Genomic DNA, 24,562 nt, shown 5'->3' on the forward strand with positions numbered 1-24,562 from the left:
AGATCATGGCTATGGCAGGACACCCGGTGGTTGGTTATATGTAAGTGTTCATCTCGTTACTACCGATTTGTCAAACCGAACTCAAACAAGACAGAGAGACAAGGTAGTACTAAGAGATATCTCAACCCAAGACGAAACATGAAAAGAAACAAAACGAAAAGGAAATGTTCCAGGGGATATGGATTCCTCCAGATGCCGTCCATCATTTCCAACCTCAAGGTTTCCTTTACGGCACAAGAGGAGGTAGCATGGAGTTGAACACTACCTGTGGTCCATTGGGTTAGTCACCTCCTTGACTTCAGGGCTTGGTATGTCCTCTTTGTTGAAACTTTGCCTGCTGACGGTAGTGGCAGAATTTTGTTTGTTCGCTGCCTCGTCGCTCGTTGCTTTGCCGTTCTTTGCTTTGGTATCATTGGCTGGAGGAGGGCGCCTGTTTATATGACCCAAGCAGTGGCCGTGGTCGCATCTGCTCAATTTACAGAGGTCACTTTCGATATGGCACGTCTTGCCACCATATCCCCTGACAATCGTTTCAGGCACTGGCCAGTCGCAGTTCCATCCATTCCACGCGGGAAAGTCTGTTTTTTCCTCGTACAGGCAGCGGAACAATTGCACTGCCTCCAGTACGCTGAACCGGCTCCACAATCCTTCATTTCCAACATTCCCTCTGTGGAGGTGGATGAGCAGCATGAGGAGCCCTTCAAGCGCAAGAAGGAACACCAGGATGGCTACTAGCGTAACGATCCCGGTCAGCGAAAAGGTTTGGATGTCCGGGCTGGAAACAACAAAGTGGCCTGACCCGGGTTCGGCTTGCCCATTACCAGCCCGGAACACGTTTGGATAGTTCTGGTCAGAACCGCCAAACATGGTGGCATCAACAAAGATATTGCGCGAAGCAACAAAACTGGCTAGCACCAGGCGTTCCATATCGCTCTCAATCGATGATATCGAAGCGTCGATTACTCCGTTCGGGCTCGTCGTTCGAGATCTGAGTGCCGAGTCTCCGCTCGCGTTCCCTAATCTGAAGATCATGGGGCCGGCAAAAAAGTTTGCTTCGAGAACCCGAAGGAGAACATCTGGCATGTCCCAATTGGGCTGGTTTCTCAGTTCGTTAATCGAGCTGACGTTTACACCCTTATACGACCATCTCATCTGCTCCCAACAAGAGAGGATAGGCCTGGCGCGTCTCATCCAGAACTTGGCGTCAAACGGCCTCGAGACGTTGAGGTTTCCGCGCAACTCTGTGTTGTACCATGGATCGCTACCCTCCGTGATGCTAGTGCGATGAACAGAAGTAACAATCACGGCGTATGAGAAGTTGGAATCCTTGGGTGGACCCTGTTGCAAATAGGTGCTAGGAAGTTGGAAAGCTGCCGTCGGAGCACGAGCGATAGCAACGTTGGACAACCCCATAGTCCAGTTTTGATCCTTGTTATTCCACAAGTGATAAAGCTCGACATCGGCGGTACTTCCGTTGGGTCGATACCAGTCGTACTCGGTCCTGCAAGAGCCCTTCACCCCGAGACCAAGGTCATTTCCACTCCGGAGACCGAGTTCGACCCCAGTGAGGCTGTAGTCATAGTAAAGGTCCTGCAGGAGATCTGATGCGTTTGTGTTGGGGTTGAAGATGTTGCCAAGGGGCACCCTGGTGACGTTGACACGACTGCGCAGCGTCACCTTGGCTGCTTCAACGCTTCCCAGAGATCGCATGATTCCGGGAGCGCGGAGACCAAAGTCCTTGAGCTGCAGGACAGGTGCCAGACCGGGGACTTGAGGGTAAAAGAGAACGTCTGGGTTGACGGGAGCGACGCTTCCGATTGAAACAATCCAGGAAGTGACTGTCGACATGGCCAGGCTACCTCCCCAGACGACGAAACAAATGAGGCAAAGTGTCAAGCCGTACAGGAAGTCGCTCCAGAGCCCGTTTCTCACTTTTTCAGGTTGTCCTGCGTCTTTCGTCTCCTGAATGCTTGTTTTCTGAGGGCTCGTCTGCTGATCGTTCTTCTGAGGGCCATCGACCTTGTGCGGATAGCATTTGAAAGTGTACTGCAATAGACTCCAAAGGGCAGGAAGAGCATCGCCAGAGTTCCACAAGGTGACCATGGCAACATATCGTCGCCTGGATCCGGTCCCCTTGACCAACAGGGCGAAAAAACATATGATCTTCCACAGGAGGGCAAAGCAAAGGGTGACGATAACAGAGAGAGCAGAGGCTACCAGGACAGCACTCTTCCCTGAAAAGGCGATGGCCCAGTGGTCGCCTTTGTCGCTGGGCATGTAGAATGCCTGGGCCAGATAATAGGCGGTTCGTGGTGGCGGGGTGTATATGTCGGACATCTTGGACGAGCGTAAGGTGAATTCCTTGACCCGAATTGTTGCGCCGATGCTGTAGACAGATGAGTCAATGAAGGCTTAGACGAGGGCCCGAATATCCAGGTGCTGATTTCCATCTCCTAGTGATCAACACTCAAGAAGCAAGGAACTCACAAAGAAGTTGCTCCGATATGGAACAGATATCAAAACATGTGCGTTTGAGAGAGAGAAGAGTCTAATAGCTCGGATGCGTCTTGCACGAGCTGCAGATGGCTTGCTCAACTCAGATGGGGACGAACCAAGGCTACCTATACCTTAGGCCAAGTATTTAAGCTTCTGAGGAGGCAGGTGAGCAAAGCTCTGATCGACCATGATATAGCCTTAGGGGTAAACTGCTTCACCATCTCCCAGCAAAGGGCTTGTCGAGACCAGGTAAGAAATTTCGCCCCTCAGCCTCCTTCGGAGACGTCTACTACTGACTACCACGGGAATTGGATCAAGTCACCTTCTCGGTCTGCTTCTCGTCCTCCCTCCAGACCATGTTGCCTCCGCCTTCGTACTCCCACATCCAGTCGACTTTAACTCCCCATCATACGCCTAGACTTCCTCGGCAAAGACTTCCTCATCCAGACCTCAGGAGTAGGGCGAGATGATCTCCCCGGTTCGAGGACTGGTTGGCTGTGAGCTCGAGTTGGGTTGAATGGAGGCCGGCCATGAAAGTCATCGGGCTGGACAAGAATACCTCTGACCACCTGAGAAGGTCACCACAAATCACCTATTCGTCCTATCTGTCATCCTTTGCACCATCGACGCCACCACTATATTGGCCTCAACACCAACCTCATCATCCGCCCAACCGACACGCACAAGAGAAACGCAAGTAGACAACGGCCTCTTTGCAAGAACGCCCTCTCCTCCGCATCTTGTCAGCCCGTGATAGGTCGCGACAGGTGGACATATCAGGAATTTGGCCCAGCCGCAGAATTGCCCAAACTTGCCGGCCAGTTTAGAGTTTGTGGTTCCTACACCCCATCCGCACGACTCGGGGTGCCGTACAACTCGCGAGCGAGCCTTTGATGGCTATCTCCATTGCTTCAACAAGCCTCTGGAGGTTTTGGCTCTGGCCATTTCCGAACGACAACCGAATTTACGGAAGCTACCTTCACTTGCCACTATCCCTTATCTGCAATGACACAACTAGAGACTGCAAATATCAGTAACAGTTATTTGTCAAAGCAGACCAACTTACATGACAGGAGCCATGATCGACATGCGGAGACTGCAGCTTGATGCATTTGTTGACACATTCCCGTCCAAGCTGGCACCCTCGAGTTCAACTTCCTGATGTTCTACACCTCCCATGGCACATCACTGCAGCACGACGATGATCAAGCCTTAATAGGGCTGTGATAGTAGGAAGGCGTTCTTGTGCATCGCTGAGACTACCAACGAGCCACTACCATCTCTTCAATCTTCCCACCCTGAAGGCGACTTCCAAAGCCTGGCCTACTCGAGAGCACTCATCAATGCATTTCGGATATATAATTGGCCGGACACAAACTCCGTGCACGCTAACCACTTGGAGCCACGTAAGACCTTACACCGGCTGTCAGTGACGGCCCGGGCTGGATGCACGAGACCCTTCTTGCATCAAGTGTGTAGGATTGCGGCTTGCAGACCATTTGCCTTTCTCACCACTTACCTGACAACTTGTGGACGACAGTGAACGAGAAATGGATCAGCAGCAAGCCGCTGTCAGCGCCGAGTGGTGTTGCGGACACTGGACGGGTTGAAGCCCAACTTTCCTCAAGCAAGGCCAGTTGTGGGTTTGATTGGCAAAAGAGGCCGTGAAGACGGATCAATAGACAAGAAGGCTGCGACCGCCAAGTTATATACTTGACAGAATGCGGCTTGTGGAGAACAAAAAAGGACCCCGTCCGGCCGATCCGGTTCGATCCGTTAGCATCGTCAGCTTAGCCTCTATCACAAGCCAAGCAACGCCCAGCCATCAACTCTCCGGAGCCTTGCGGGAAATGCTTGGTCGCACGTCATTTCACATCGAATGATACAGTGTGTAAAAGGAGCGGCTGGGGCGGGTCTTGTTGTCTTCCTGCACCGGAAAACTGTTTGTTTGGTGTTTTTGTTTGAAATGCGGAGAAAGCTTGCTCGCTGCTTGGGTAAGCCTGACTCGGTGGTCTCGGCGATGGTGAAACCATTCCAGGTCCCTGGGAATCTCTTCGATTCACTAGCGCGGTTGCTCAAGCAACGAATAGGGGTCCATCGAGGGCAGACCCACCACCCCGATATCATGATCACTTACACACCCGGAGGGGCCCAGTGCCGGAGCCGATGGTATACCAGGACATCCTCATCTTGGCCCTATTTTTTACCCGAGTGCAACTGCAACCCCCAGGGAGCCCAGGGCCAACTTTTTGACCCTGCGTCGGTACCACCACCAAACAAATTCTCCTGCTTCCCACACATTACCAAAGCATCGTCAAATCATGTCCGATCAGGTCCCAGCTTGGCGATGCCAAGGTCCAAACACAGTGCAGGAAGGGAGGATCATGAAAAGCTCCAACGGCATAAGTTGTGGTGGCTCCATCTGATAAGTCGGGAGATCCTCAGCTGGACGCCAGGATGGATACCCAACGATGGGATATTGGAAGAAATGCAGAAGTCGAATATCATGACTGGTAGAACGGGATATACCTGGGTGACTATCAACAACCACATCATGTTGTTGATCAAGCACTCAGCAGCACGCCGGCCTCCACCTCATCCAGAAGCAATGAGGCCGAGGAGCCGCAAAGCTGTCAATATTGCATGGACGTTGCATAGTGCGGGACCCGTCCATGGCGGCTGTCCATGGATTTTCGGTGTCAGTGAGAGGGAAAACCTCGCGATCGGTGGTCCGCCGCAAATGACGATTCCTCCGTTTGCGCAAGTTTCAGGTTTTGACAATTAGCACTCTTGGCTTCTTGAGCAATCCGCAGCTGCCAAGTTATTGGCATGAATGGCAGTGCCATATAGCAATGGTGCTGGCGGCTTGGCGGAGAGTTTCCCGGAGTCAAGTCCGCCCGCGGCTCGATCAACAAGGGAGAGAGTCGATATGAGTTACCGAATCGAGCCTGCGATGATCTCAAAGTCTTTGAAGAGAAGAGGCCGGCGAGGGCAAGTCCAGATATAAGAAGAATGATACTCGCCGGTGTTAATAGATTCACTTTCGGTATCACAGCAGCACAGCTTACCTTGTCTCTTCATCACCAGTCTTCACTCACTACAACTTTCGCTCACCTTTCCTTCGTTTGATTCCATCGGAACTTAACCGTCACCATGATCCCTCGTCACATCCTCCTCGCCCTGTCCGCGGCAACTTTCGCTTCCGCCGACACCCTCATCAACACCCTCCAGCAGAATGGCTTCAACGACTTCGCTAGCATCTACCAAGATGCGGACCCCAGCATCCTCTCCAGCGTCGATGCTGGTAGCAACATGATCATCTACGCCTCCAAGAACGTCCAGGGCACCACCAACTCCACCCTCCGCCGTCGTGACACCACCACCAACACCCAAATCGCCGCCATGTCTTCGGTCCAGAACACGGCCTCCAGCTCCAAGAAGCTCCGCTTCAAGCGCCAGAATGCCGACTCGTCCCCCGCCGTCTACCAGTCTCTGCTGAATGACCCGGAGATTGTCAACCTCGGCCAGGGTGTCAACCAGTCTCTCGTTGAGAAGCCCGTCGAGGGTGTGCCCACCGTCTTTGCCGGTGCTGGCAAAGCCGTTCCGGTTGTTGGTGATGATATCACCTTCGACGGAGGTGTCATCAGGCCTGTTGATTCGTAAGTCTTCATCCCTCTTTTCCTTATCTTACCTCCTCACACCAGAGCCCAGCACTAACCGCCCTTCACCTCCAAAACAGCCTCCTCGAAATCCCTGGCTCCATCGCCAACACCCTCACCCTCTTCCCTCAACTCTCCAACCTCACCGCCCTCCTGATTCAATATAACCTCGTCGAGCCCGTCTCCGAGGCCGCCGGCATTACCGTGCTCGCGCCCGAGGATAGTGCCTTCGCCGCCGTCGACACCTCCGGTCTCACCGACGAGCAGATCGTCGCCATCCTCAGCCAGCACGTCATTGTCAACTATGTCGGCTACTCTCCCCTCCTGAAGGACGGTCAGGTCCTCAACACCCTCGCCAACGGCACCGTCACTGTTGCTGTTAGGGATAGCGGTGTCTACTTCAACGGTGCCAAGGTTACTGCTGCTGATGTGATTGTTGGAAATGGTGTTGTGCACACTGTTGCTTCGGTGAGTTTTTGCCTTTTGTTTACTTCTTTCCAAATGACATCCGTCGGTAAAAAGTGGTGAGCATTTGCTAACACAATGTGTTCGAACAGGTCGTCGGCTCCGAGGGCGCTGGTGTCCCTGAGGACGGCGGTGATGATACCGAGAACCCTGAGAACCCCGAGAATCCGCCTGCCACTGGCGCTGCTGGCCGTGTTGGACTCGGTCTGAAGACTCTTGGCCTTTCTGCTCTTGGCATGGCTGTTGCTGCTTTGTTCTAAAAGTAGAACTAATTGCTAATAATGTCTGAAGGGGGGTTGAACATGAAGATGAAGGAAGGAAGGAAGGAAGAACGCAAAGGCCGTGACGCTCTCTCTGTTCAACCACTGTATGTAATGTCTGATTGTGCGGATTAATGATACCTACGAACTGTTCTCTATACATACATTTTCTTGAATCATGGCATCATCGTTGGATGTCCAACAGCACTCCTCGATGACTGTCGTGTGTCGTGTGGTGGTGTTGGAAGTCGGAACTCGGAGGGGTTAGGTTGGAGGTGGTGATATAGTTCCCGTCGGAAACAGCCCTCGGGCACTCTTTTCGTAGCTGGTCCAATCGAGGAGTTGGGTACAACCCGAGATATCCTAGTCCTGTGCCGCGTTTGTCCTGGCAGTTATTATCGCGACTTCCATCAAAACATCTTGATTCCAGGTCATTTGTCGAAGTCACCATCGAGTCATTTACGTGGTCGGCACCTTTCTCACCGTCGCACAACCGGCTCATCATAACGACACGTGCCCGGCATGACGGCGTAAACGGGAGTAAGCTCGCATACAAACGACCATACGGTATCTCGTATCATTGGAATTATGCCGAAGAAACCAGCATGACAAGACGACGGTAGAATCGTGAAAGTGATTGAGTGTTGGTGGCACGAAAACGAGACGTCAAAGTAAAAAAACGACCCCGCCTTTTGAAACATTGGCCGAGATTGGGTCTCGTTTTGATGTTGCCGCTGACCACTGAAACAGACGCCATTGGCGCTATCGGCGCTATCAGGTGCCCTAGAGCCGCACTCTTGGAGTTCTGTAAACCCAGCACGTCGGCGTCATCCGGACCACAATCACAACCAGGGGCAGGGACAACCCGCGCCGGCCCAGACCACCTCGACGACCACCTCACCTGAAAATGCCCCTCTGCGCCTCCCCGGGTTTGCCCGCATTGGCCGCTCAGCCATCATTTCCTATCAGGTGTGGCTGCCACCGCAATATCGGATTTGCACTATCGCTAACAATTGTCAGTGTCACAGCCCCGCAGGCCTCTAAAAGTCTCAATTGTGCCTCGGAACAAGATTTGCCTGGCCCATGACGGGACCGTCATCCCGGGCCGCTTTTGCACATTTCTCACCAAACAATCTCCTCACGAGTTCCGATCTGATATTCATGGACAACTAGTCTAAGGCACCAATCCACATGGAACAGCCTTGGTGGTGACCCATCCATCCTGGTGATGTCGGCCATGGCGCGCTTCACGATTTTCGTTCCCAACAAGGGGCGAAGCGTTTGCTTTAGCATGGGAGTCCTCGGGTTTGTCAAGTCTCCATGATTTATTTCACTTTTATACCTATATACCCATCGTTATTTCCTTGGAGTTTGACGGTTCCCCATCTCGATACTCGGTATCCTTGGTATCAACCGCGCTAACACATTTGAGAGCACAACACTGTCCTCCTAAAAGCAATCGCAACCACCATCACCCTGTTATTATTATTACACCGCGATACCTAAATACAACCATTAATACACGGAATAATACACCACCTCGACCAGGGCCAGCGCCAACAAGGACTCCACCTGCCGCCGACGATCATCACCACCTCGACGACGTCGACACTCCACACACCACTCGCACCTTAATTCAACGTCAACTTCGTTGCTGCCCCGTCCGTCTTCAGTGTGGATTAACTCATCGACACCTCAACCTCAACACAACAACATCCCCAAAACCAAAGCAGGCCAGAAAAATGACAGTCACCACCAGTTCCGACCCCTCAGGCAACCCGCCATACCAGCGTGAGCGTCACATCGCTGAATTAGCTGTGCAACGCGCTTCCCTCCTCACGCGCCGCGTCCTCGCCGGAATTCTCAACTCATCATCATCATCATCATCAACAACTTCATCATCCGGCACTTCAACACCATCAAAGCTCAACCCTCATGCTGCGCACCCCGACCGCCGCGTAAGCGTAGCCTCTATCTCCAAGCCCGACTTCTCGCCCGTGACCGCCGCCGACTTCGCCGTGCAAGCGCTCCTCACCGCCGCCATCCGCTCGCACTTTCCTCACGACGGGTTCATCGGTGAAGAGGACGCCGACGCTTTGCGCGAGGATCCGGTTCTGGCGAGGCAGGTTTTTGAGTTGGTTCAGTCATGCGCTTCTTCACAAGATGAACTTGACAGTGATGAAGCACTACTGGCGCTCCCCAAAACGGTTTCTGAGATGCTATCCCTCATCGACCTCGGCGGGCGGGGACAAGGCTCGCCCACGTCTCGATTTTGGGCCATGGATCCCATCGACGGCACGGCGGCGTTCATGCGCGGACAGCAATATGCTGTTTCGCTGTGCCTGATCGAAGGCGGGAAGGAGGTAGTTGGGGTATTGGGTTGTCCCAATTTAGCTATCACTCTGCCGCCTTCTTCTTCTTCCACGACGTCCAACTCCAAATCCATACCCAACACAAACACGTACATAATCTCCGAGGGCTCAACACCTTCTTCTTCTTTAGACCAAACAGACCGAACCGAACCTGGGCAAGCAACAACAACAACAAACGGCATCCTCCTCAGCGCCGTGCGCTCCCAAGGCGCCACTATCCGCCCCATCATCTCCTCCCAAAACCAATCCCCCTCACAGCTCCTCCCACCAACGCCCCTAGCCAAACCATCCTCCCAACGGCCCATAGAAACCGAGAAACTGCACTTCATAGACTCCCTAACCACGCCCGCTACTTCCTCCTCCCTCGTCGCGCGCGTCGCCACCTTGGCGGGCGTGCCAAATTACTCCTTCCCCGGCACCGAGCTGTACTCGTCGCACATGCGCTACGTGGCCATGATCTTGGGAGGCAGATCGCACGTGCAGGTGCGGATCCCCAAGCCGATGACCAAGCAGACGTATATCTGGGATCACGCGGGGGCGCAGCTGATTTACGTTGAGGCGACTGGTGGAAAGGGGAAGGTGACGGATTTGTGGGGACGGCAGATTGATTATGGACGGGGAAGGGTTCTAAATGGGAATTGGGGGGTGGTTACGGCGGATGAGGAGGTGCACTCGAGGTTGTTAGAGATTGTGGGTGGGATTATCGGGTGATGGTGGGTTATGCTTAGATTTGGAGTTTGCGGTGTGGATGGAAGTGCATTTTACTCGTTTTCATTGGAGGAAATTATGATGATGATGATGATGATGATGATGATGATGATGATGATGATGATGATGATGATGATGATGGGCGGCGCGAATACCCTGGGTGGTGCGATGGGGATAGACGGCGACGGCAGCGATGCCTGGGAATGGTCACGTCTTGAGTTAACGAATGCATATTATGGCTACTATTATCTATACCATTGAACCGATAAATTATTGCGAGCGCCTCCGAGTCCACAGTTGTGACAGGCTACCACTGCTAAACTTCCCAGATGCCCACGTCCCAGGAGGTCCCTTTTCGGTTCTTGCCTCCCGGTGCTCATGGATAGGCAACTCTGAACTCTCACTGTATTGCAGGTCTCGCTCCCTTAGTTTCTCCAACATGAAGTTCCGCAACGTGTGGGCTGATGCTTCCGTCAACTGATGGGTAGATGCCACTGGCTTCCGTAGTCCACCCATGGCCATGAATGACCGCCATCCGCCGAAGATGAGGGTCCGAGCCCGAGTACTGAAAGCAAGCGCAAGCGACAGAATCGTTATGCCAAGTGAGGGGAAAACTGTTACAATGTCAGCAAGATCAATAGACATCATGGGACTGAGAATCACTTACGCATGAGCAACAGCTGATGGCCAATCCCCATATGTCCATCGTTTAGTTCCCGTGCGTTCATACCGAACATGGTCGCGAAGAATGATAGTGGTAGAAAGAAGATAGTCACAACAGTGAAGACTACTATAGACCTCCCTTGAAGGACGCTCTCGTCTGCTCGTCGAATACCCGCTTTCGCTTCAATGATTCCCGATTGCTGTTGCTTCATGTCAAGCAATTCCCGGATCTGCGTTCGTGTTTTTGCTTGTCTCTTCTCAAGGTCGGCTAGTTCATCGCGATTGGCCTTCATGTCAGCTATTAGGGAGCCGGCACGCTCAAGGGTAGATTGCAGGTCAACCGGGTGCGAGTTGAAATACCCTGAGCTCAATCCGCGTAGTACCTTCTCAAAGTCCGTCATAATGGTGATCTGCTGTGTAAATATCTCTTGCATGATTTGTAGCTGGTCAATGACATTCTGGGCTTCCATCAAGACGGACCACTCGTATTTGATGTTGAGAGACTTGCGGAGCAGTTCTTCGGAGGTTTGGAGCGGATCCTCAGTGTTCATCCTCTTGACGTCACGGCCGAACCGCTCGTACGACTCCGTCTTCTTTTCAGCCTAGGGTGCTGTGTGTTAGCAAATCCATCGTATTCAGACACAGGGGCTACTGAACAAACAATTTTAGATATGGCGGAGCCAAATATGTCGACTACCTCCGGCCGAAGATCTGGTTTGGTCCGGTCGAAGATGACTTTGGAGCATTCGTCAATGATGACAAGAGCCAGATCATAGATCGAATTGATCTGGCGCTCGTCGACAGATGCCATGTAGTCTCGGATTGCTCGATGGACCGCGGAGGGATCGGGCTTGTTGCGGCCCCATCTTCGAGGGAATGCAGTGACGATGGTGTCTGTTCCCCACGGTGTTAGTTTCGGGTCACATTCGATGCACATGGACACTTACTCTCGTCTAGGATCCACATCCACAGCTGGTCCACCATTACTACCCTGGGTATAGACTCCAAATCGTTCTTCATCCAAGTTCCACGATAAACCACTTGCTGTCGGTCTCTCTTGGTGGTATCTTCTGCAGTCCAACTGCTGTATTGCTCAAGCGTGCGTCTCGGGTGAAGGGAGGATTCGCCATAGAGGTGGTCATTGATGAGCCTCCAGTCGGCGGCCTCGTCGATGAGTTGAAAGAGCTTAGCCGCATGCCACAGGTACGTCCCTAGTCGGCTGCTGGGCCGCCAGGAAGGAGCATCATCCACGCTTTTGTCGCTGATGAATGTGTCGTCAGGTATACTGTCCTGTCTACGGACACGTGCCGTAATGACCTTATCAACAACACTGCCCCATGTACCTCTACGCTTGTTTTGGCGCTCCATGTAGTAGGTTTCTTCCTTCTGCTGACGCGTCTTGCGCATGACGTTCGTCATCCTCGTAAGCCGTTTCTCAATTTCCCAATGTAAATACGGCATAAACAGTACCACGTCGTTTGTGTTAGGGGGAGCCATTGGCAAACCCAACGTGGGGTGTATTCGTGGCGCACATGGGGCGGATGGGACGACTGCACATCGCGGTCGTATTTGACGGGCATGAGGTGGAAGATGGGTACCGATGCCGCCACGCTCTTGTCCATGCCAAAGTTCGCGCTTCAACAGCTTCTCAGTGTTTGACAGGCGATTCGTTGGTTTCGCCACTCCTCTCTCGCGTAAGAATGTGCTGCGTTGACGGTCCAATCCTGAGGCCTCGCCGTAGTACCTTGCAATGGCATCCTCAACCCACTTCATGTTGTTCGCCTGGAGATGAAAGTAGCGTAACTGGTTCTTATCCTCTGAGCGCTTGAGCGGGGTGTTGGCTCTGTCGTAGAGAAGCTTTTGTACAGAGATCTTTTGATGCGGGTATTGACCATGACAAAGTGGATGGTCAAGGGTCACTCCGCCTTGCCCCTTCTCGTATACAATCAGCCAGCCATTGTAGCCATAGTTGGACTCGCGTGGATTGTCATCGATACTATCGTCGGGAGCGTCCAGTCCGTCGATGTAGCTTTCTGGGTCCAAGTCTTTCCTTTGCTTTTCCTGACCTGGTTGTGTTGACCATTGCTGAACCTGAAGCAGCAGAGAACGGTTCCGGTGGAGATGGGGTTTGCGGTAGCAGTCTGGCTGTGCTAGTTCCTTGTCGCATTTTGCTAGTTCCTCCTTGCATTTCTGTGTTGCCCGTTGCTTCCAACGCCTGCGTGAATCATCGAGTAAAACAACCAAGGGAGCGCTGTTGGGTTTGGGAAACAGGCGTTGTGTCTCGAAGTATTCCCTCAAGTAGCGGATACGGCGGAGTTCCTTCCGTACCAGCTCTTTCTCGGTTGCCGAAAAGCCTTCGTACAAAGCTTTCCTCTGTGAAAACCTCGCGGACAAGAAGGAAGCCCAAGCATCAGCGGGAGGAAGAGGGTCAACGTATTGATCGTAACGAGGAACTTGGTGATCCATCTGCTTCGGAGACCGTGAGATGGATGTTGGAGATAGCCAGGTGGAGGAGTTCTTTTGTAGTTGCAGCGGGTTGTTGGCTTCTTGTTGCCGGATGCTACAGTGGCATGTTACGCTGTGTTGCTTCGGAGGTTTAGGACTAGGGAGCGGTGGTGGCGGTTGACGTCGGGCAATGTTGGGAGCAATGCTTGTAGGGACTCGCAATATGTTTATATAGCACCAGCTTCGGGCTGTGACATTGATGTGTCTTTGTGATGTTGCGCAAGTTGAGCTGCAGCGATAGTGGATTTGATGTAGAACGGAGATGTAACGATTGGATGTCCGGTGTTGTTTTGGCCGCAGGGGAGAAGGTTGTTGGTTTCCTGGTTCCTCATTCTTTTGTGCTACCGGCGCATTTGTGCCTTGCTTCCTTCCCAACTCTGTTGGTCTCGGTCAAGGTGCCTCGTTTCCTTAGGTTGGATGTCTGTCCTTGCCGCAACAGAAGGCGCCGATTAGCATGTGCACTTATCTTGCAGTCTCGCAACCTATCATTCGAAAACGTACCGTGGCCTTGAATTTGCGTTGGGAATACTAGCAACATGGGGGCATAAAAGCCTGGTTACTGGACATGGCTCGCCGGGGCAAAAGCTGATGCCCAACTACCGTAGATAGTAATCATGTATGTCTGCTTTGGGGAAAAGAATGCATGGTGATCACTAGTGGAAGGAAGAGAAGCAGCCTGGACGAGTGGGTGAGGGGTTCTGCCCTTGTCGAACTAATCCAATTGGAAAAGATTTGGGGCGACTTCTCGGAATCGTGCGATTGCTGAATGCACTTTCCATCGTTGCTGATGTTAGGTCGCAGCTTCCGTGTGTGACGTGTCTTGCATCCAGAGCAGATGCGAGCTGAAATGCAACGACATCTGGGACATGTACCTGCTGTTAGTAATTCGCAGTATTCCAGCGGCTCCCACTAACACTTACACCAGCGGAGCTATGCACCTTGGTGGTTGTGGCACTAGGGGCGCTTTCCCGAGACGAGTGCTCCTTCTTACTCTTCACCAGGACAATTTTCCTATCGGTAGGTATGTAAACTCGAAGCAGTTTCCTCCCGACGTTGATTCCTTCTGTTGTTAAGATGTCTTCTTGATAACCTAGAGGTAGCTCAAGGAGTCTGAACTCGAGCAGTCTCGGTCACGGCTGTCTCAGCTGTCCCTCTTGTCCGTGACTGTCTCAGTCGGACAGTCCCGCTTCACCATGCAGCCACTTTAATTCAGCGTACCTCTACGGAAAGCGGCAGGCACCCGATGCCGTTGCAGAAACATTCATGTGCGAGCTTTCAACCCAACACCACCAAAATCCCAGACCGACTGTCGGAGATAGAAACATCGCCAAGTTCGAGAACCAGCACAGCAAAAGTCAAGACCATCGGCTATCAGCCACAAAAATGGCATGTCCGCAACCATCTACCGCCATGTTGTGCCCTTGCAGCTCAGGGTGACCCGACAGCTTTGTCTGATACGTCGCGATGGTTGAGGTCAGGCAAACAAACATACTGATTTTCGACAATGACAAGAGAACAATGTCAACCACGGGCCCAGCCGAGTCTGGCACGGCGACAATCAAGCTCCAGCAGCACCTGTCCTGGGCAACAAAAACCATCCGAACTCTGCGCGTGCAACTTCCTGAAATTCTGCTGGTTCCAGTCCCAACTTGCCAGGCCTGAAGCTGCCACTTTTAGCTATCACATCGATCATCGCAATGCCCTCCACCATGGCAGACACGGTAGCTGAGATCGAGAGCTTCCTCGACATCGGAATCGCTGCCATCAAGGGCCTCATCCCCATGATCTGGGTCCAAAGCAAAACCTCGCCAGTCCAGTTCCTCGTCGGCGGCATAATCGTTCTCCTGTCCTACTTGTTCCTGACCATCTCACCACCCCACGATCCGTTCGAGCCACCCATCATCAAGCCCAAATTTCCAGTAATCGGCCACCTCTTTGGTCTGATGAACCACCAAGTCAACTACTTCAGCGAGCTCTTTACCCGAAGCCATCTGCCCATTGCAACCCTACCCATCGGTAACCAGAAGCTCTACGTTATCTTCGATGCGCCCCTCCAGCAGGCCGCTCTTAAGTCCAAGGACATGGATGCGCAATCCTTCATGGTTGACTTCGTCCCCCGCATTTTTGGTGTCAAGCAAGGCACGGTGGACAAGCTCTTGGGGAAGGATGGCGTGCACCCGAACATCATGGGCGACATGGAACATGTCTTCAAGTCCGCGCTTTCGGGAGACAATCTCCAGAAGTTGGCCAGCACCACACTTGCGACCATGGCTGATACCCTGAACGATGTCGATACCAAGAAGGGCACCAAGATTCCCAACATGTTCCTCTGGCTTCAGTCGCTTCTTAGCAGATCCACGTCAAAGGCTCTATGGGGAGAGAAGCACAACCCATTCAAAGACGACGGAGTCATTGACGCCCAGTGGTACGTTACCTCTCCCTTACTTTTCCCTTCCCCATACTTCCACCAAGCTAACCACCACCAAATCATCACAGGGACTTCGAATCCCACATGGGCCCTCTCGTTTTGGGCTTCTTGCCGTCCATCATTGCCCGCCGCGCCTACCTCGCCCGCAACAAAGTCCAATCCGCACTGCTCCCCTACTTCAGCGCGCGCCACTATGAAACCGACCCGTCCACCTCCTACTTCATCCGCGCCCGCACCCGTCTCCTAAAGAAGTACAATCTTCCCGACGACGAACTGGCCAAGAACGAAGTAGCGATCACCCTCGTAGCCACTACCAATGTCTTGTCCACCTTATTCTGGTGCATCGCCGAGATCTGGACCCGCCCTGATCTCCTACAACAAATCCGCGCCGAAGCTTTGCTGGCCGTCTTTGGTGATAGCCAAAAGGCTCTTTCGGGTGATGACATGGGAACAAGGACCATCACCATTCCCGCCGCCGGTCTTGATGTCAAGTGTCCCCTTCTCGCCTCCTGTTTCCGAGAATCGATCCGGCTGGCATCGCAGATTGTTACAGCCCGTCGCGTGCTCAAGGACACGATGCTTACCGATCCCGTCTCGGGAAATTCCTACCTACTCAAGGCTGACACCAATGTCATGATGCCCGTCAAGGTAGTCCACCGGAACACGGCTGTCTGGGGCGGTGATGCTGAGGGATTCAATCCCCGTCGCTTCATGTGGGAGGAGCTTGGTACAAAGGTGGAGAGACAGAGGAAGGCGGCGTTTGTTCCCTTTGGTGGCGGGAAGCACATGTGTCCAGGAAGACACTTTGCGTTTACGGAGAATTTGGCATTGATGGCGGCGCTGGCGATTGGGTTTGAAATTGAGGGGTTGGATAAGAGCGAGCTGAAGATGGGTGATTCGAAGAGGGGAGAGACAGCGAAACCGTTGCCCGGGTTGGAGGGTGGACAGGTGGTGTTGAAGAAGAGGAAGGGATGGGAGGGGCTTAAGTGGGAGTTTAGTTGCTAGTTGACCATGAGATGTGTCTCCTTTCTTGTCTCTTCTCTTGTCTTCAATGTAGGACTATGGTAGAAAGAGATGCACGGTACGCACTCCCTTTTGGAGAGTTACTACCACTTGTCTATTGCAAGGCGTGTCTTCTTTCATCTTCTCTAGGAAGTTGCTTCATTCTCCCTCTACCAGGTGACAGACGCAGCCATAGCTTTCAATATCCAACTCCAAACGCCAGCCCCCCTTTGATAGCCACCACACTCCTCAATCCATTCCCTCACCTCCTCTATCCATTCCCTCACCTCCTCTCCACCCTAACCCAAAAATCCTTCACGAACCACATCAACGCATTCTCAACTTTACACGGCCTCCTCGGATTCAACACGTTAAAGTCATACCTCCTCACCAACTCCGCCACAACCTTATTCATCTGCATCATCGCCAGCTTCTTTCCCACGCACTCAAACTGGCCATGACCAAACATTAATCCCAGCGTGATCTCCATATCTCTTAGCCTTCTTCCCGCCTCACCCAGCAGTTCATTCTTTTCAGGGACATTAGTTCTAGCGGCCGATTCGTCTTCAAGTCTAGCAGCAGCTTCTTCTTCCGCTTCCAACCACCTCTCAGGCCTAAACACATCCGCATCCAACCCAAATACTTGCTTAGAGCGACACATGGCGTAGATAGCCGCTCCCGTGGCTACTTTTGTCCCTGGAGGTAGAGAATACCCGGCGATGGTATCCCCTTCCCCTCCATTATGTCCATGTCCATGTCCAAGTGGAACGTCTTTGTAAAACCCCCCTGTTACTACGGGGGGTAAGATGCGCAGGGATTCTTTGAGGACAGCTTGTAAGTAGGGCAGTTGCAAGCAAGTGGAGTATGAAATCGGTCTTTCCTGTCCTGGGGTGGGAGGACACGTTTTATGGGAAAGGAAAGGATAGGCGGCGTCCAGCTCGGCTTGTAAACGCCGGTAGACTTGGGGAGAGGAGAATAAGTGGAGGAGACACAGGCGGATGCCATTGGCGACGGTGTCGGAGCCGGCGAAGAGCTGGACGGTGACTTCTTCTTGGAGCTCGGGGCGGGTGAGACCGTGGGAGATGAAGGATTGGAGCATGTCTTGCGGTACTGGTATCTTTTCGGGAGAGGAGGACTTTTCCAAGGAGGAGGAGGAGGAGGAGTGGAAGAAGTTAAAGCGGCGGTCGATAATGGATGTTGTATGTCTTTTATGGGTTACTTAGTTAGCCGACTATTTGCAAAAGACAGAAAGAAACCCATAAGAATGGGGACGGACTGGACGATAACATACCCCATGATAGCACCCAACCCAGCTTTATCCCCCGCCCTTGGAAGCAACATGCTAAACGGCCACTTGCGCAACACCCTAAAAAAGAAGTGGTGGTTGTTGAGGAGGTACATCCACGGAAATGTGGCCTCGTTGATCTTGAGCACGTCGTTCATATCCTTGTCGTTGGCGATGTAGCCCAGAGACTGGCTGTATGCGATCTCGCCCAGCGAATCGAGGGCGTAGAAGTGCACGGATTGGGCAATGTCTAGCGGCTGGAAGATGGGGCCTGAGCCTAAGTATTTCCGGTCGATGAGTTCCGTCCAGGCGGCGATGGTGCGGTTGAGGCCGGTTTCGATGTTGAAGATGTGGGAACCGGCACCTTTGCCGTTGTACTTGGAACGGGGGTGTTAGTAGTCGGGTGTCGCCTTTGGTAAGGTACAGTAGTTGTTGAGATGTGAAACAGCTTACGGCAGGCGCAACCTTCTTCCTTCTTTCCCTCCTCCGCTCCTTATCCGTCATGGACAGCAGATTATCATCATCGCCCATCCGAGCCAGATCATACCAGTCACTTTTGCGGTAGTCGGACCGGACAGAGGTGATTCGGAGTATGGACTCAAGGTCGGTGCAGAGGACTTGGTCAGGGCCAAATCGGACAAGTGGTCCATACTTCTCTGCTAGATCTTTCCAAAGCTCATGGACGTCACCTTTGATGAACTGTCCGGTCATCCAGAGGGATGTCCAACCTGCCAATCTGGGTCCGGGAACATGTCGAAGACGCCGCCATCTTTGGAACCTTTGTATACCGTTTCGGAGGCAGAGGACTAACAAGACGGCAAGAGATAGCGTGGTGAGCGTTGATAACGCCATCCTGCTTGTCTGTATGTGATGTCAAAGGGAAGGCCGTCGAAAGAGCAGAGCCAGGAGGACTCCCGTCCAAGATATATAGAAGTCCAAACCTCCACGTAGAGACGAGACGTCCTCCTTCGTCGTCTTTTGGGGGCCCAACGGTTCCTAAATATGTCACCGCCAAACAACTCCTCCGTTACCCCTGGACGCCACCCTCAACAGGGGAAGAGCACACTCTAGTTCGTATCATTTTTGAAGCGCCGTACCCGATCGCATCGCATCTGCCTCGAACTATAATGTTAGCTTCGACGGCACGGCCGCCAGCCTACGGGAGCAGTAGGGATTGAGTAAAGTATGGGTTTCTATGCTTTTTCCCCATAGTTAGTGTCCTTGGCCACCTTCAAAGAAAGGAGCAGCGTCGTATGCGTAGAAATTGTCCAAGGTTAGCGCGTGATAGAACCCTTAGATGAGTTCTTCCCGTGCATCCCGCAACGCCGCACCTGGAGTTTCTTCGCCATCAATGGTGGTTCGTGGTCTGGGGGCCAGGGGAAATATGCATCATATGATGATATGGCGTCCTCAATTATCAGCCTCCATTCCCTTCAGGTCCTATATTCAAACACCAATGAAAAATTCTTTGACTGTCCTTAATGCTGGTGCTCTGCGACAGGCATGCCGTTTGTCGATCATAAACACGAGCCAGTTGCCCTGACTGTGACAGCTGCCTGGCCCAGTCTAAATTTAAGGGAGACAGAATATCTTGGAACTCGGCGCTGGCCAAACAAAGGCGCGAATCGGGCGGGTGAGCCTCTCTTTGGGGAGATGGCGTTGGTCTCGACCGCCGGGTTGAAATGAGATCGCGCATTTATCCAAAAGCACTTGATCGACGGCAATCAGCAATTGCACCGGTTCTGGATTAGAGGGATCCGACAGGGCAATGGAAATCACTGTGGCATGGCAAACATGTAAATCATACGAGAATGGCTTCTTCTTCTCCATGGTGCAACCCATGGGCAGCAAGCACAGTGAAAAAAGAATGTATCCGAAATGGATGATGGATTGACATCAAAAATTACGGCCGGAACGGCCCCGAAGGACAATTCATAGCGGCTGGCACCACGATGTGCAATGCAGGCCTTCCGCTATACTACGCGGTGTTCTTGATCTCCACGCAATCGACCAAGGTAAGTATGAAGAAAAAAAAAGAGGAAAGAAAATTCTAAGAATCGGGGGATGTGGTAGATATTAAATACCCTTGGAGTGGTGGTTCGTGCACGTGTGCAATTCCTCTTCTGGCTCCACCCAGAATTCCGAAGTGGCTCGTGCATCTTGTCGGGTCTTGTGGGTAAATGCTGGCAGGTGTCGACCAGGCGGCATCCTTGTTCTCGACTTCCTCTTTCGACATCGACATTGACATCGTCAACTCAACACCAGCTTGGTGACCGACTACTCGCATTCATCGTCAGAACTCCCAAACTCCCATCCTCTCGAAGTACCAAATTCAAAATACAAGTGCATCATTCTTCCATCTTGTTCAAGTAATAAGCCGCATCTCTTCCCAATCTCCCTCTAGTCATTCGTCTGTCGCTTTCCACTCTCGACTTCCGTCCTCCGACATTGACATTGACATGATCGTCAACTCCAAGATGACGGCCGATCGAACTGTCACTTTAAGAATGCCTTCATCTCATCCAGGCTATCAATACCATCCCTTTCTTTGTCACTGCAGTTGTCTCTCGCATCTCGCAATCCTTCAAGCGGCAGTTCCCGTCCGCCAAGCACGAAGGCAGTCAACAACCACTCGCCGCCGTGATCCTGTTTCCTTCACCCTCACTCAAGCTTGCAACGCGAGATAATGTATGATGCCACTGGTCGAGATTGAATTTGACAGCAGGAACACACACCACTGCATGCCCAGTCACGGAAAGAACACAACATTCTTACCCTCTAACCTCCTACCATGCATCAACACAATCTCTTGCCCCTATCACCAAGTAAACACAGAGCTCCTCTGGTGTTCCGGCCCTTCATCCTGAAGTCATCATGGCAGCTGCCTGTGTCATCTTCCTGTGAGCCTTTGATCTGTCACTTCCCCTTAGCCGGCCAAGCAACGACATCCTCCGGTACTCTCTTTCCAGGCTTTGCCCGCCCAGCCGAGACGTCGACTGAAAGCCCTATCTCTTGTTCGTAAACGATAAACGACGAAACAAATGTCGCCGCCGCCCCCAATGGATCTACAGGCACCGCCGGTTCTACGACTCCAAGTCCCGCCGTTTGGGTTTCCGATCAATATCCAGTCACCTACCTCGAATTCACCCACCTGGCTATTCGAGGCTATCATCCCGCAACCTCCACCAGCCGATGACCATCCAAGCCGGCGAGGGACAGAAGTTGGTGATGAAGAGCGCAAGGAGCTCGTCATTTTTTGGTTCTCCCGCTCATTAGCGTGTGACTGATTGATATGAATTTCTGAATAGCGAACTATTTGGGGTATAACAGCCTGACAATAGAGAACAAAGCAAGCAACAGCACATCTACTACACCACCATCCGCGGCGTCGTTCCTCGAAAGAATGTGACGCAAATTCTCACCCTAGTACCGTTCCTCCCAGGCCTTGACGTCAGTCTCTCCATCCCTCCTCCATTACCTCTCACTCCTTTTATGTTTTAGAACCGACACCTAACTCCTTCAAACCGAATCCGCAGCATGCATTTAACCACTATAACCCCAGCGAGGAGCATTGATGATGATACCCATCAAGCATCCCGAAATGATGCCGGTCACAGGCAAAGTGATGAACCAGCCCATGTAGATCCACGCCACAAGGCGCCAGTTGATGGTCCTCCACGTACCCGAGCAAAGACCAACACCGACAGTAGCGCCAGTGATGCACTGGGTAGTCGAAACAGGGAGCTCTGTAAGTTGTCTTGGTTAGCCTTGGAACCCATCTCATCACTGCCAGTTGTCAGAAAGGAAGGGAAAGGGATACTCACTCAACCTAGTAGCCAAAATGACCGTCACCGCACTGCCCAACTCCATCGAGAAACCTCTGCTGGGACTTTGCAATGTGATGCGGTTTCCCAAGTTCCTCATGATATTATACCCATACGTCCACAAGCCAATGATCAAACAAGAAGCGCCAAACACCAAAATCCAAACGGGCACATCGGCCTTGCCCTTGGCCGGCAGCGCGCCGTCCTTCCAGATCTGGAAAACGGTCGCGTACGGACCGATGGCGTTGGCGATGTCGTTGGCGCCGTGCGTGAAACTGGCCGCGGCAGCAGTCATGATCTGCAGAAAGGAGTACATGTACTCGGTCTTGTTGTCGTAGTGGACCGCGTGCGCGTGCAGCTCCTCGACGTCGGACGAGATAACGGATTTGCCTCCGGACTGGGAGGAGATGACGTCCTGGTCGACGCCGCGAAACAAAGCCCACTTGACGTACCAGAAGAGAACGGGGCCCGAGTGCCAGGGACCAGCGGGGCGGGGACCGACTATGGTTTTGACTGGGGGAGCGGCCGGCTGGGCGGGCTCGTTGTGGTCGTGCGAAGAGGAGGAGGAGTCCTTGGTGATGGTGGCGCCCTCGGGCTGAACCTTCTCGCCGTCGGTGGTGGGAGCGGCGGTGGATGAGGTGACGGCGCCAGCGGCCATTTCCGAGTCACCGGTTTGAGCGGCACGGCGAGCGGCAAGTTGCTCTTTGGTCAGGCGGCCGGCGTAGAAATCCTGGACGACACCGGAGCCGTCGGCAGGCGGGGGTGGGACCTCTCCGCGACGGAGAAGGAGGGGGCCGAGAGGGATGTGCCAGAAGCGAAGCTGCCAATCCTCGAGCATGACGACACGATAGAGCCAGGGCATCAGGAAGATGATAACCACGAGACCGAAGGCGGCGCCAACGCCGACAATGGTGCCGGCGATCTCGGGGCCGGACAATGTCACCTTGTAGCTGCCGCCCTTCCACAACAAAAGCATGCAGAGCAGCGAGGCGGTGATGCCGAAGTAGATGGGCACCATTACGAAGGCCTTGTAGACGGGATTTGAACGGGTGAGCGCGCTGTACTTGGTGACGAGGAAGATGATGGAGGCGAAGGCGCCGGAGAGGCCGGGGGCGATGACCCAGGCAAGGAAGACCGAGACCACGCCGTCATTGATGCCTTTGCCCACCCATTGGACGCCGTCGGCACCAACAGCCGCTACACCCATGCCGATGACGCCGCCCATGATGGAATGGGTCGTGGAGACGGGCAGGCCGATGCGGGTGGCCATGGTTAGATACAGAGAGGAGGCGACGACGGCGCAGACCATGCCGAGCATTAGCAGGGCCGGGTCGTCGCCGAATAAAGTGGTGTCGACGACTTTGGTGCGGATGGTGTCGGCCACACGGGCGCCCACGCCGACGGAACCGGCGAATTCCATGATGGAACCGATGATCATGGCCTGGAGGTAGGTGACGGAGCGGGAGGCGACCGACGTGGCCCATGAGTTGGCGACATCGTTGGCTCCTGTGAGAGGGAAAGGGTTGTTAGTGGGTATTGCCAAGGATTGGAGAAGGGGCAGGTTGTGTGAGTTGTTGACATACCAATGTTCCAAGCATCAAGGGCAGCAAAGATGGTGCCGATGGCAAGGAGGTAATCGAACTGATGAAGAACCATCTTGAACGATTTTGTTACTTCAACAAAAATGATGAAGAAAAAGTGGCAGTAGGTCGCGTGAGGAAGGCACGCGAGCGTCTCAAAGAGAGAAGCTCTTGTGCTTGCGCGGGTGTTGTTTTGCTTGGTGGGCGGCTTTCTGCTGAAGAGAAGACAGAGGATTGAACTCGGGATGGTTTCATGGTCCTATATGTAGGATATACAAGACGGCGCGGGATGGATTGGTCGTGCATAGAGCACTGCAAGAGGGTTGCAACAGGTACGTCCCGTCGACCAACTACGGAATGCGTGTGGGAGTTGGAGGTGATCCCCGACCATGGGTCGGACACACGTGTGTGGAATCTCAGGGTGTGAATGTTTCTTGGTGTTCGTCAGTCAACTTGCCAAGGGGCTAACTGATGCATATTTGTTCGCCCCACACACGGTGGCAGTGTGGCAGAGAGGTGGGATGGACGTGATGGTGTGAGGACGATGGTGGTGGTCGTGGTGATGGTCTCGCCGACATTTGTTCTGGGCATTGCCCGCCGTGGAGGAGGTGGAGGGATCTTCCTCTGTTTCGGCTCTGGGCGTGCTCGGCGCGTGGCGAGTGGATATCATGCCAGTAATCTTTGTCGAACGGAATCGTAATGACAAGACCATGAACTCTTGGGGAAGTGGAGTCCCGGGAACAGGGAATTCGAAGAGGAGGATTGGTCAGGTACCGTTATGTCGCCCAACAACATGACGATCAACGCCTCTGAGGAAAGCTGGATGTGACATTGCCCGTCAAGAGGCGTGGGATGGTGAACGTGCTTCGCTTCTGCAGCGAACATGGTTGCATAAAGACCCTTGAATCAGCGAGGGCTGAAGGCACGGGACCGTGATGTGAGAGATAGCTGGTGAAGGTTCTGGCTGGTGAGAGAGCTGGTCTGAGACCATGAGTCTATGGTTTGATCCTGGAGAGATATTAATCCGGGGCCTAGACAAGACCTTCCCATTTGGCGATTCTTATGGATGAAAAGGGATCAGGAAAGCGTGGGTGGTGATATTCCTTTGTCTACTTTTGGACGCTCGAAGGACTTCTTCACAAGCGTGCCAGCTGGCCTCCCCTTCTACTCTCTGAAGGCTTTGAGGGTAAGTGTCTAGACACGAAGGAAAGGATAACACTTTAAGGACAAAATGCTGGCCAGTCCATCAGGTATTTTGGCCTCAGCGTTGAGTTCTGATCGAGTGTCTTCCGCTTGCAAGTCACTAGACGAACCA

At 53.0% G+C, this 24,562-nt stretch overlaps 7 protein-coding genes across 7 annotated transcripts; 3 read left to right on the forward strand and 4 right to left on the reverse strand.

Annotated features, from left to right (window-relative positions):
* Positions 1-8: 8 nt before the first annotated feature.
* On the reverse strand, positions 9-2,337 carry SMAC4_05711 (uncharacterized protein; the record flags this gene model as incomplete). The annotated part of the gene is made up of 1 exon (XM_003348568.2): positions 9-2,337. The coding sequence occupies one exon, from the start codon at positions 2,335-2,337 to the stop codon at positions 262-264; it is 2,076 nt and encodes a 691-aa protein (XP_003348616.1). The 3' UTR covers positions 9-261.
* Positions 2,338-5,649: 3,312 nt separating this feature from the next.
* On the forward strand, positions 5,650-6,880 carry SMAC4_05710 (uncharacterized protein; the record flags this gene model as incomplete). The annotated part of the gene is made up of 3 exons (XM_003348567.1): positions 5,650-6,155; positions 6,236-6,623; positions 6,713-6,880. The coding sequence occupies 3 exons, from the start codon at positions 5,650-5,652 to the stop codon at positions 6,878-6,880; spliced, it is 1,062 nt and encodes a 353-aa protein (XP_003348615.1).
* Positions 6,881-8,622: 1,742 nt separating this feature from the next.
* Positions 8,623-9,963, forward strand: SMAC4_05709 (uncharacterized protein; the record flags this gene model as incomplete). Its single annotated transcript, XM_003348566.1, has 1 exon — positions 8,623-9,963. One exon carries the CDS (start codon positions 8,623-8,625, stop codon positions 9,961-9,963), a length of 1,341 nt encoding a protein of 446 aa, XP_003348614.1.
* A 35-nt stretch (positions 9,964-9,998) lies between these two features.
* Positions 9,999-13,923, reverse strand: SMAC4_05708 (uncharacterized protein). The gene is made up of 4 exons (XM_066090333.1): positions 13,630-13,923; positions 11,285-13,549; positions 10,628-11,225; positions 9,999-10,574 (listed from the first exon to the last, which is right to left on the reverse strand). Exon 2 carries the CDS (start codon positions 13,087-13,089, stop codon positions 11,533-11,535), a length of 1,557 nt encoding a protein of 518 aa, XP_065947425.1. The 5' UTR covers positions 13,090-13,549; positions 13,630-13,923; the 3' UTR covers positions 9,999-10,574; positions 10,628-11,225; positions 11,285-11,532.
* Positions 13,924-14,172: 249 nt separating this feature from the next.
* Positions 14,173-16,756, forward strand: SMAC4_05707 (uncharacterized protein). The gene is made up of 2 exons (XM_003348564.2): positions 14,173-15,553; positions 15,625-16,756. The coding sequence occupies exons 1-2, from the start codon at positions 14,826-14,828 to the stop codon at positions 16,559-16,561; spliced, it is 1,665 nt and encodes a 554-aa protein (XP_003348612.1). The 5' UTR covers positions 14,173-14,825; the 3' UTR covers positions 16,562-16,756.
* A 49-nt stretch (positions 16,757-16,805) lies between these two features.
* SMAC4_05706 (uncharacterized protein) lies at positions 16,806-19,018 on the reverse strand. Its single transcript, XM_003348563.2, has 3 exons — positions 18,297-19,018; positions 17,850-18,220; positions 16,806-17,763 (listed from the first exon to the last, which is right to left on the reverse strand). The coding sequence occupies exons 1-3, from the start codon at positions 18,693-18,695 to the stop codon at positions 16,842-16,844; spliced, it is 1,692 nt and encodes a 563-aa protein (XP_003348611.2). The 5' UTR covers positions 18,696-19,018; the 3' UTR covers positions 16,806-16,841.
* A 2,085-nt stretch (positions 19,019-21,103) lies between these two features.
* SMAC4_05705 (uncharacterized protein) lies at positions 21,104-23,591 on the reverse strand. The gene is made up of 3 exons (XM_003348562.2): positions 23,251-23,591; positions 21,668-23,173; positions 21,104-21,589 (listed from the first exon to the last, which is right to left on the reverse strand). The coding sequence occupies exons 1-3, from the start codon at positions 23,321-23,323 to the stop codon at positions 21,387-21,389; spliced, it is 1,782 nt and encodes a 593-aa protein (XP_003348610.1). The 5' UTR covers positions 23,324-23,591; the 3' UTR covers positions 21,104-21,386.
* Between the last annotated feature and the right edge of the window lie 971 nt (positions 23,592-24,562).

The sequence above is a fragment of the Sordaria macrospora genome, chromosome 6 (genome assembly GCF_033870435.1).
Source record: "Sordaria macrospora chromosome 6, complete sequence".
Lineage (NCBI taxonomy): Eukaryota > Fungi > Ascomycota > Sordariomycetes > Sordariales > Sordariaceae > Sordaria > Sordaria macrospora.